At 46.9% G+C, this 12623-nt stretch overlaps 1 protein-coding gene across 5 annotated transcripts in view; it reads right to left on the reverse strand.

Moving 5' to 3' along the window:
- The window catches only part of Mpp2 (membrane palmitoylated protein 2), a 30289-nt gene that overhangs the window by 4222 nt on the left and 13444 nt on the right, over positions 1–12623 (reverse strand). For all 5 annotated transcript variants that reach the window (XM_036195584.1, XM_036195588.1, XM_036195586.1 and 2 more), the window contains 7 exons: positions 2965–3117; positions 2633–2782; positions 2062–2289; positions 1353–1484; positions 1135–1240; positions 957–1025; positions 595–756 (listed from right to left, as the gene is read on the reverse strand). In XM_036195584.1, the coding sequence (XP_036051477.1) occupies positions 595–756; positions 957–1025; positions 1135–1240; positions 1353–1484; positions 2062–2289; positions 2633–2782; positions 2965–3117 (1000 nt within the window). The remainder of the gene's footprint in view (positions 1–594; positions 757–956; positions 1026–1134; positions 1241–1352; positions 1485–2061; positions 2290–2632; positions 2783–2964; positions 3118–12623) is intronic.

Here is a 12623-nt window from a genome sequence, read left to right on the forward strand (position 1 = left end):
ACCTTCACCGCTGGTGTGCATGTGCACAAACGCATTCAAGACACTTGTCTGGGAGGACCTTCAGAGAACAGCTTGCCCGATCCCATGTGCAATGATGGTATCAGAGGCACAGGAAGGGCAATGAGTACCCCAAAGCCACACATCGAGGGGCAAGAAATCTGTGCTTAACATTCTTGTTTTTGCCTCCAGGAACCACCATCACCCACCTTCACCTCCTGCTGTCCTACCACTTAGATTAAAAGCTCTGTCTGCCATAAGGCCACACACAGTTCAACCCTGTTCCACCAGATCCCAAGGTAGACACTCACTTTTTTTTTCAAGCCTTTTTGCAAGTGAAACTTGAGCGAAGAAATCTTGAAATAAAGCCAGCCCCTTGACCAGATCCTGAGCCTGCAGTTCCCATCATCCACCCACAGAGGGCGCACACCACACAGCTCTCACCCAAAGGAACCGCCAGACCTGGTGTCCCTGAGATGCTCACTCACCCCTGCTCAGGGCTGCTTAGCACCCATCCACCACCATCCCTCCTTTCTCTTTCCCCTACACCCATCCACCCACCCCCACCCCACCTCCCGCTTCACAGTCCCCACTCACAGGGCACTGTGGTACCGTAGCGATCTGGATCCCACAGAATGAGCTTGTTTTTCAGGCTGCGCCGGCCCACGCCCTGCGCACCAATCAACACCAGGGTTTTCCGGCGGAATGGGGGCATGCGGGCCACCTCCTCATAAATGAGCAGCTCGTGGCGGTCAAATTCTGGGCATAGAGAGATGATGGCACTGCTCACCAGGCTGCCCCATGGGGGAGGGAAGGGACTCTCAGAACGCACCAAAGATAAAGGTGCTTGAGGCCTGGGAAACGGAGCAATTGGGCAGGCCTAGGAACGAGGCTAGCAGTATCACAGGTCACTTGTGAGGAAGAGAGATGTGACATATTAGACAGGAATTCATACCCACCTGCATTCTTGGTAGTCAAATACATCATTCGCTTCTTTTTCTTTCCTGAAAGGCTGCCACATAGGGTCCCTGGCCACAAGGACAAGTGAGTAAGCAACTGGGCCATGCCCGGTCTTAAATTGGGGCCTGAGGTGGGGACGGGCGCCGGGGTGGGGGGGGGGGGGGGGGGTGGCCCTACCCGAGGTCGGGGTCAGTTCCAGGTCTCGCTTGACAAATGCTTTCCGCTTTTCCTCCAACAACTGGCTGGGGATGAGCCCCGCGCTGCCCCCTTCCACGTGGCAGGCCTGAAACGGCACATGCCAAAGACCTACCTGGGTAAGAGGATCCTTCCCAGCACCTCACCTCTACTGCCCCACTACCATACTCAGAAACACTGTAGGAGTGCCCAGGGCTCACCTGCCACCAATTGGCATCATCTTGGTTTACAATCTGGAGCAGGTCCCCGGCGTTGAAGCGCAAGCCCGCTTCCTTGCAGGGAATGAGACTGTCTCGGGCAGGTTCATAATCGAAGTGGCATTTAACAAATACCTGAGCCCAGGGGTTTGGGGAGAGTCAAGGGAACGAAAGGAGCGTGTCCACTGGAAGGGTGTCTGGCAGACAGTCCACCCCTCCCTGGAGGAGTAATGCCCCAGGCCTGCCGCCCCTGCCTTCCTGGTACTCCTCTTAATTGGAATGCAGAGATTTAGATTTAGCAATTGAGAAAGTGCCAGGCCCCAGGAAAAAGGAAGCAGATACCCAGGCTGGGGTCACTGTCACCTAACCCTGTATTCTTCCTTCCACCCACCAAGATCACTGCATCTCTTGGCACACTCAGGACACTCAACACAATCTCTTGCACACTCAGGTAGGACTTCTTAGCCATAGACGCTCACCTATCCCTTGCATATGTGCATGAATGCCTACGTGTAAGACAAATCAGTGTGTGCTTCTGTGCCACACTCGGAGACCGTGTGGCTGGAGTGAGTGCCCTCAGCCTGGAGGTCCTGCTGCTGTCGCTGCCTTAGATGAACAGCCTAGTGTGGAACAGGAGACCTGAGAGCCACAGCTAAGAGGCTCCGCCATCTCTTGGGCCTTGAGCTGGGTAGGGTTCAGGGAGACAGCCCACCTGTCGGGGCAGGTGGGGTTCCTGGTAGCTGGGCAGGATCTTGAGGATGACACTGCCACTGGCACTGTGCAAGAGCTCCTGAAGTGCCCGGGGATCGCTGCCCACCGGCTGCCCATTCACTTCCTTGATGATGTCACCAACGTGCAGCAGGCCTTGCTGAGCCACCATGCCCCCGTGCAGGATGCGAGCGATCACCAGCTCACCACCCTCCACCCGGAATGTCACGCCCTGAGGGATGAAAGGAGTGGATGGCAAGGCGACCTCTGTTCTCTGTTGAATACTCTCAGGAGTATCTATTCAAATGCGGCTCCTGGTGGCCTCCCATTCCTGCGCCCACCCTCTTACCCACACAAAAAGTCGCCTATTCTTGTCTCAATTCTTCACTTATAGCCGCAGCTTGAAGAGGATTCTGAGGGAGAATGTGTGTGTGTACATACACTCACATTCTTGTATAGCTCTATGCAGGCCCTCCCTTGGGCCAACCTGGGCCTAGTCTTCAACTCCCACCTGCTCCTTCTCCTTTCCCATTGGCGACTCTCTGTCCCCTCTCCCACCAGCCTCTGATCCTCACCAGATGTTCTCCTGCCGTCTTGCGGATGCCCACCATGCGAACCGCATCAGGAGGTACCGGCTGATTGCTGAACGTGGGATCTAGACCAGGGCTGGGGGGTGGTGTCTCATAGGTCTTTGAGGCCACTGAGTCATGTGTCTCCAGGAGGGACTGAAAAGGGACAATGGGGAAATGCCCTGTGCTGGCTTCCCAACTAGGAAATTGCCACACCACCACCACCACCACCACCACCACCACCACCACCACCACACACACACACACGCACACGCACACGCACACGCACACGCACACACACACATGCACATGCACACGCAGCGGCCAATGACAGGAACCTGGAAGTGAGGCTCCTGGAGGATGCGTGCCAGCTCTGCAGCGGTGCTGCTCTGCTCTGCCAGCTGTGCCAGGTCCCGGAGGATTTCCTGCACCAGCTCCAGGTTGTTATCCCGAACGGCCTCCAACTTCGTCTCCTCCAGCCGCTCGTGGGCCTGCAGTGTGGAAGAAGCTGTCCAGGTGAGGCCGGTCAGACCCAGGAGTCCTGGGATGCCCAAAAGCACCTCTCCACTGGCTCCAAGCCCCTAATCCTTAAACCCCACTACCCAACATCACTCTAGGTTCCACTTCAACTATGCAACACACACACACACACACACACACACACACACACACACACTTATGTGTACTTTGTTTTCCTTTCTCTAGCAAATGATGGTTGAGACCCTATTGATAAGGGCTGGAGAGATGGCTCTGTAGTTAAGCGCATGGGCTCTTCTTCCAGTGGATCTGGCATCCACTCACAAGCCTGAATCTGTTATCTGATTAGAAGCCGCTCAGCAGTGAGTACTGATCAACCCTTCCACATATTGATTAGCATTCTACTGAGAGAAACAGCTTTCCTGGGGCTGGGGAGATGGCTCCCAGCAGTGGTTCTCAACCTTCTGACACTGAGACCCTTTAATACAGCTCTTCATGCCATGGTAACCCCCAACCATAACATCATTCTCCTTGATACTTCCGAACTGTAATTTTGTTACTGTTATAAAATGGAATGTAAATATTTCTGGAGACAGAGGATTGTCAAATGGGGTTGGGAGTTGAGAGCTACTGGCTCAGACTAAAGCACTTCTCACAAAACTGTGAGGGCTGGAGTTCCAATTTCCAAAACCCATGTGAGTGCTGGGTTGGCAGCAGATGGTCCGTCATCCCAGCCTTAAAAGAAAAGACAGGACATCCTCAGAACAAACTGGCCGGAGAGACTGGACACAAGGGTGAGCTGTAGGTTTCCCTTCGAGACGCTGCCTCAATGAGTAAGGTGGGAGAGTGATCAAGGATGGTTCCCAACCTCAACCTCAGGCTTCCACATACATGTGCATGTGTACATACCCACACGTGTGCGCCAACATAGTAACCATACATGTGCGCACACACACACACTGAGAAGAAAAAGTGTTTCTCCTTTCTTCCTCCAACCCTTTCTCCTCTTTTCTCTGGGTATGGCTATGAACAATTTTTTTTTTTTCTGGTGCATTGATAGTTCTATTTAAATACAGCCCTTCTCACTTGCCTACATGTTGTCTTACACAGTTTTTCTTTTTGGTTTCTTTGTGTAATAGCTCTGGTTGTCCTTGGAACATGCTTTGTAGACCAGGCTGGCCTTGAACTCCCAGAGGTCATTTACAGATGCATGGGCACCGTACCAGCACCTACCACTAAAGAAAATCCTCCTCGCCAATCATCAGCGGTGTATAAATCCTGGGGAAGGGGGTCATGAGATTCCCCTGCTTTGGTTTTTAATCAGTGTGTTTTCTCTATTGCCATTGCTATCTCTTTTGTTTGTTTGGGGTTTGAATGTGGTTTGGGGCTTATTGTTTTGTAGAAAGGGCCTTGCCATGTATCCCAGGCTGTTCTCAAATTCCAATATTCCTGCCTCGGCCTCCCAAGTGCTGAATTACAGGTGTGTGCCACTGCAGGCAGCTCCGGCAGCATCTTCACTGGTTCGTTTTCTCCAAGGGAAACCTATCCACACCTGGGTCCTGGCAACATGGTCTCATCTGTCAAGAGCACCCTCTTCCGTTTCAATACAGGCTCACCTACTACTTTCCCGAACCCAGGGTGGAACCAGCCACTTCTCCAGGGAACACTGAGTTCTTTGTTAGGTAACACGATTTAGAAACCAAGACTGGCTCTGAGTACTTGATGTTCCTTGTGTGCTGTTTGTTTTTAAATTGTGTTTTATTACTGCGGAGTGCACGCACGTGTGTGTGTGTGTGTGTGTGTGTGTGTGTGTGTGTGTGTGTGTGTGTGTCTGCCACAGCACACACGTGGAGTCCAGAGGACAGCTTCACGGAGCTGGTTCTCTCCTTCCACGTTTACATGGTTTCCAGGGATCGAACTCAGGCCACCAAGCTTGCACGGTCAGCACTTTGACCCCTAAGCCGTCTCACTGGTCTCTGTGCGCCGTTTCCTTGGTAGTCAAGGTTGATAGTTTCCACTAAGATAACTCTACAGAGCCGGGCGGTGGTGGCACTCACCTTTAGTCTCAGCACTCGGGAGGCAGGTGGATCGATGAGTTCGAGGCCAGCCTGGTCTACAGAGCGAGTTCTGGGACAGCCAGGGCTACACAGAGAAACTCTGTCTCAAAAAAAATTTTAGAAAGGAAGGAAGGAAGGAAGGAAGGAAGGAAAGAAGGAAGGAAGGAAGGAAGGAAGGATGGAAGGAAGGAAGGAAGGAAGGAAAGAAAGCAAAGAAAAAACAGATAACTGCACCATCACCCTTGTCTTTCTCCACTCCATGTTCACCCCTCTCCCTCAGTGAGAAGTCATTTCCCAATCACAGCAATCACTTAACTTTTTGCTCTGTCCTTCAGATCAACTAAGTGGAAATCAAGATTATCTAGAGCTCTCTTTGGTCTTTTGGGGGGGGGGTTTTTGTTTTTTGTTTGTTTGGGGTTTTTTGAAACAAGGTCTTGTTGCTATGTAGCCTTGGCTGTCCTGGAACTTATTAAGGAGATCATGCTAGGCTTAAATGCATAGAGATCCGCCTGCCTCTGACTCCTGACAACTCTCCATTCCTAGAGACTGCATGTTCGAGAAATGTTCCTGAATGGAAATGTTCTCTGTGTTTTCTAACATGGAAGCCACTAGCCACATCCACTAGCCGCATGTGGCGGTGAACACTGAAGATGTGGCTGCTAGATCTGAGGAACTCAATTTCTTTTTTTCTTTTTTTTCCTGAGACAGGGTTTCTCCGTGTAACCCTGACTCTCCTGGAACTCACTCTGTAGACCAGGCTGGCCTTGAACTCAGAGATCTACCTGCCTCTGCCTCAAGTGCTGGGACTAAAGTCATAAGCCATTACACCCAACTTGAACTAAAAATAATTTTTTTAATGTAAGCATTTTAGTTTAAGTATTATCTTGGTACATTTTTACTGCTATAACCAAAAATAACCTGAGTCTGAGGGCCGGGAATGCATGTCAGTAGTAGAACAACAGATACTTGGAATGTGCCAGGCCCTCAGTTCAGTCCCCAGCAACACCAAAAATAACAACATCAACAACAAAACCACCTTGATACAGAGTAACTGAGAAACAATAGAAAGTTATTTCTTACAGTCTTGCAGGCCAGGAAGTCAGAGGCCAAAAGGCTCAGAAAGGAGCCATGCTAATTCTCTCCAGCTGCCTCTAAAGTTGCTAATCTCAGTGAGGAGGGTTCCACCCTCAAGAGTTAACTGCCCTCAGAGGACACACCTGTTAATACAATCGTATTAAGGGTTCTGTGAATTTTAGAGAAAACATTAGCATCCAAATCTTGTATCCTGTGTCACAGTGTCTAATCAGAATACTATGAGCAAAAGTTACTTGACTTAATACCATTTCTGTACAATCAGCAAAAGTTGATATCTGGATAGATGCATCTATTTTCCCCTTGACTTTAAGCTATGCTTTTTTTCCACTTAATTTGTACATTGATATAGCTCAAATTTCAAACCTACACTAAAAAGTAAACTCAAAGTCTCAGTTCCATCCCCACCCTATTCACACTCACACCCAAAAAGAATCATTTCATCATTTTAGGGATTATGCTGTTTCCAAAAGACTAACATGTTATTTCTCCTTTGTTGTGGGATAATCTTTTTGAACACTTCATGAAGATGTGTCTATGTTTTGCCTCACCTGACTAAGGCACCTGATTGGTTTAATAAAGAGCTGAATAGCCAAGAGACAAGCAGGAAAGAATAGATGGGACTTCCAGACAGAGAGAGGAACTCAGGGTTAGAATTGGACACAGCTAGAGACACCAGGGAGGCACGGAGGGAGTCAGACATACAGAATGGAGGAGAGTTAAAAAGCCATGTGATAAAACATAGATGAACAGAAACAGGTTAAGTTATAAGAACTAGTAATTTGTAACTCTCTGTGTCATTATTTGGGGGCTGGCAGTCCAAAGAAAGTCTGACAAGAAAGACGTAATACACTCCTTTTTTATTTTGTTTATTTATTTTTGGTTTTTTGAGACAGGGTTCTCTGTGTAACAGTCCTGTCTGTCCTGGAACTCGCTTCGTAGACCAGGCTAGCCTCCAACTCACAGAGATCAGCCTGCCTCTGCCTCCCAAGTGTTGGGATTAAAGGCGTGTGCCACCACTGCCTGGCATATTTCTTTTCTTTCTTTTTTTATTTGTTTGGGATTTTTATTCTGTGTGTATGGTTATTTTGCGTGTAAGTATGTCTGTGCACCGTGTACATGCAGTGCCCATAGAGACTAGAAAAGGATGTTGGATCCCCTGGAACTGCAGTTACAGATGGTTTTGAGCTGCCATGTGGGTGCTGGGATCACACCTGGGTCCTCTGGAAGAGCAGCCAGTGCTCTTAACTTGAGCCATCTCTCCAGCCCTGGTTTTTGTTGTTGTTGTTGCTTGTTTTGTTTTGTTTATTTATTTGAGACAGGGTCTCACTATGTAGCCTAGGCTGGCCTGAACTTGCTATGTGAACTCACAGAGATCCTCCTGCCTCTGCCTCTCAAGTGCTGGGATTAAAGACGTGTCACGACACTCGGTTGTTATCTGGGTTTCCAACCTAACACTTCTCTCTAGATACCACCGCACACACAAATTTATTGCTATTCCTTTTTTAATGACTGCAAGACTCTACTGCACATCTGGAGTCCTATAACTTACTCAACCAGTCTCTGAATATTTAGGTCGTTTCTAATATTTTGCTGTTGCAATAAGGCTGTGGGAAATAACCATGGCAGAGTGCTCTTTATCTGGAGAGCCTGCATCCATTGCTAGAAGTCTGGTGGGTCAAGCAGATGTCTTAGATACTGTGGCGTGGCAGCCACCAGCATTACATGTGAAATGTCTCCAAGCTCCTCCCAGTACTAATCAGACTTCTGAATGCCTGCCAGTCACTCCAATGAGAAATGATCTGTCAGTGGGGCTTAATTTGCATTTTGCTTATTATGGGTGCAGCCAAGCATCTCTTCGTATGTTTAAAGACCATCTGTGTGTCTTCTTGTGTGAACTGTATGTTCATATCTCTTGCCAATTTTTCTATTTGATTTTTTCCTTTCCCCATTTTTAAATGTTCTCTCTATATTGAGAAGATTAGCCCTTTATTTGTGACATCTTTTGCAAATCATTTTCCTCTAGCTTGTCATTTATCTTTGGATTCTGCTTATGGTAGTTTGGCTTTGCAAATATATATATATATATATATATATATATATATATATATATATATATATTATGGCTGAACTTATTAATCTTTCATGCATCTGAATTTTGAGGTGGGGAGGGGTTATTCCTATATACAGATCTATTTTCTTCTAGGATTCACACATTTGCATTTAGGTCTCTAGTCTGCTTGGAGTTTGTTCTGATGTATGGTGTGAATTGTGGATCCACCTTGATATCTCCAAAAATGACTGTCAGGATGCCTCAGTGCTGTTTATTAAAACTGCACAATACAGGGCTGGGAGACCGCTGTCAGCAAAGTTCCATGCTTTTGCAAGTAAGAGGACCTGAAGTCAGATGCCCAAGACAAATGGGTTTTGTTTGTTTGTTTTTCAATTTTGAAAATGTGCAGTTTATCAGATTTTTTGCTGTTATTTATGCTCTCAGTGACATCCAAAAACCATCACTTAAATCTAAGATCACAAAGTTATACCTGTTTTCTTGCAAGAGTTTTAATGTTTTGACTCTTTTTTGGGGGGAGGGGGTGGTACACATCTTTTTTTTTTAAATTTATTTATTTATTTATTTATTTATTTTTCTGTTATCAGCTTGATACAGTATAAATTCTTATCCTAATAGTAAAATGTTTCATTGAGGCTTGCCCAGTAATTGAGTAAAACCAAAACTTTGGTTCTGTGAGTTGCAGTCTGATTGTTCTTTGCTTTATATCTAGAATCCATATACCATGTTTGTCCTTCTGGGTTTGGGTTACCTCACTCAGGATGATCTTTTCTAGCTCCATCTATTTGCCTGCAAATTTCATGCTGTCACTGGACAAATGTTAAAAGGTGGAATCAAGAGTGTGTGCCTGTGGTGGGGTGGGGATGAGATACCAGCAAGTGAGGTGGAGATGGGACAGGGAGGTAACCAAAGGATACACAGATTCCTGCAGCTCATTGGCTAGCCAGCCTAGCCAAACTGACGAGCTTTGGTATCTGTGAGAGACCCTGTCTAAAAAAAGGAAGGACTGGAGAGACAGCTCAGCAGTTGAGCACACTGGCTGCTCTTGCAGAGGACCCTGGTTCAGTTCCTAGCATCCACATGGTGGCTCATGACTGCTTCCAAATCCAGTTTCAGGAAGTCCAGTGCTTTCTTCTTCTAGCTCCTTAAGCACCAGGTACAAACATGTTGCATGTACATATATGCAGGGACTCACACATATACATAAACTAAAAATAAATGCATCTTTAAAAATTGCATTTTTTTAAATGGAGAAAGATCAAGACAAGACATAAGACATCCACCTCTGGCCCTCACACCCACACTCACACATACACCAGCCGGGCAGTGGTTGCACACGCCTTTAATCCCAACACTTTGGTAGGCAGATCTCTGTGAGTTCAAGGCCAGCCTAGTCTATATAGCTAGTTCTAGGACTGCCAAGGCTACATAAAGAAACCCAGTCTCGAAAAACAACAAAAAAATACACACACACAAACAGAATAATACACATATAACACATAAGTTATTGTTTCATTTTTCTACATATGATAATAGTAGTGTTATTACTTTTTTAAAAAAATCTTCAGCTAGGTATGTGGGCACACGCCTTTAATCCCAGCACTCAGGAGGCAGAAGCAGGTGGATCTTTGAGTTCGAGGCCAGCCTGTTCTACAGAGCAAGTTCCAAGGCAGCCAGGACTACACAGAGAAACCCTGTCCAGAGAGAAGGAAGGAAGGGAGGGAGGGAGGGAGGGAGGGAGGGAGGGAGGAAGGAAGGAAGGAAGGAAGGAAGGAAGGAAGGAAGGAAGGAAGGAAGGAAGGAAAAGAATCCTTATCTTTGATTTGCATACTGAGATAAAGTTGATTACACCTGAGATTAGCCTCAGGAGAGAGGGAAGCAGGTGGAGGTGTGGATGAAGCCAGATTGTAAATTAACTCATTATTGAAGTGAACTGAGTGATGGATGATGGCTCTGGGAACATTTACATTTTTTTTAATTCCACAATGTTTTTTAAGCCCACAGCTAGGGGAAGTTTTGTTTGGTTGTTTTGGGGGTGAGGCTCCCAACATGTCGCCATGCTGGTCTCAAACTCTCAGCCTCATGTGACTCTCCCCACTCAGTTCCCTAAATCCTGGGATTACAGGCATACGTGAGCCAGCCACCAAACCCAGCTTCATACAAGGAGATTTTAATTGTTTTTATTACCTTTACTTATTTTATTACATTTTACTTATTGAGGGGAGCATGCCACAGAGTGCATGTAGAGGCCACAGGACAATTTGCTGGAGTCAATCTTCTGAAATGAGACCTTAATAACATCTCATAAACATATAATGAGGAGTGAAGCGGACAGATACAATGCCTGGCATACAACAGGCCCTTCCCCCTTTCTCTTTCCCAAACAGGACAGCGAACAGCAAACACCTGACATGACCACCTAAACTGTCCATCTTCCTCTTGGCTTGGCAATGTTCCTGTTAAGGGGGAACTAGGCCATAGATGGGACACAAGAGTCATATTCGGGGGCAGAAACAAGCCTGTAAGGGGTGGACACCCCCCAGAGCACATGTAGCCTGAGAGAGAGAAATGCTTGCCTGGCTCTGGATCACTTCTGTGCCCAAGGCAGGCTAGGAATATGAGTCGCAAGAAAGAACAAAGGCTTTGGGCACCAGGAATGTGAGCACCGTGGCCCAAGCGCAGCTCTTCGGCTAATGGGGTCCAGCTCTGACCCGGGTATCTGACTTGGGCACCTGAGAAATTGCTCCTTTGGACTTTGGCATCCTCTGCAGCATGGATGGAGGAGGAAAGCCAGCGGAAGAGACTAACTTGACCAAGAAGGGAGCCAGGCACCTCCCCAGCAACTCACCTGCCTTCTTGGACATAATGACTATGATGGCTAATCTTGGGTGATAGCTTGACTACATCTAGAGTCAATCAAGACTTAAGCAGCTGGGCACTTGGATGTGAGGAATTTTCTCTCTTCTTCTTTTTTTTTTTTTTTTTGGTTTTTCGAGACAGGGTTTCTCTGTGTAGTTTTGGTGCCTGTCCTGGAACTCACTCTGTAGACCAGGCTGGCCTCAAACTCACAGAGATCCGCCTGGCTCTGCCTCCAGAGTGCTGGGATAAAGGCGTGCGCCACCGCTGCCAGGCTGAGGAATTTTCTTCGTTAGATCATTTGAGGTGGAAAGGCCCACCCTAAATCTGGACCACACCTCCTGGTGGCAGCCCATAGAAAAGGATGTGGGAGAAAGAAGCCTTCCCCTTTTTGCCTGCTTGCCCTCACTCTTGCTGGCAAGTCCATCTGCCCTGTTGCTGAGGTGTTCCTTCACTGGTGTTAGACCTTGCCTCTTCAGGATTCCAATGCAGACCCAAGACCAGCAGCTCTTCAGGAATTCCCTAGGACTCCAGCACCAGATTGCAATGGCTGAGATATCCAGTCTCATGCACTGAACTACTGGAGTCTTGAACTTTCCATCAGGAGACAGTCACTGTTGGACTACTCACCATAGCCTGTAAGCCACTCTAACAAATGGGGTGTGTGTGTGTGTGTGTGTGTGTGTGTGTGTGTGTGTGTGTGTGTGATGTATATATTCCATTCATTCTACCAGTTTTGTTCCTTTAGAGAGCTCTGACAAATACCATAACCCCTGACCCCATCAAAAGCTACTTCATCTCTATTCTTATGGCTTCTGCATGGAATCTTACCCATGGACAGTCCCAAGCTCAACTTCTGCAGCCCAGAGAGAACTCTGAATATGGAACCATTAAATACAAAGCAAACATTTCGGAGGGCTGAAAAACAGCTGGCTCACCGGTGCTGAACACTCTCAGCCTCCACCACAACTGCCAGCTTCTGGAGGCCTGAGGAACTCAGCTGCCTTCACGATGCTGCGTTTATAATACGTTTTCATAATTGGTTTTTGCAGTGTCTTGGAAGTTAATCGACGATATTCTCTATCTAAACGCAGGCCCTACCTACCACATCGACATCACCTGCATTCATGATTCCCTAGCTTCCTGTGTAAGTTTTATTACATCTGTATGGGTTCTACACAGTCCTAAAGTGAATATAATTTGTAGCTATTTTTACCTTTTAAAAAAAAAAGAGAGAATCATGTTATATATGTGAAATCCTAGGGGCCTAGTTTGGGGTTTTGTTTTACTTTGTTTACACTTTATTATGAAAATTTACTTACTGAGTGAAATTTTACCTACTACTTTTTACTCAGTATTATTTTACTATGAATTTTTTTTTGGTTTTTTTTTTTTGTTTTGTTTGTTTGTTTGTTTGTTTTTTGTTTTTCGAGACAGGGTTTCT

Source organism: Onychomys torridus, chromosome 8, assembly GCF_903995425.1.
Source record: "Onychomys torridus chromosome 8, mOncTor1.1, whole genome shotgun sequence".
Classification (NCBI taxonomy): domain Eukaryota; kingdom Metazoa; phylum Chordata; class Mammalia; order Rodentia; family Cricetidae; genus Onychomys; species Onychomys torridus.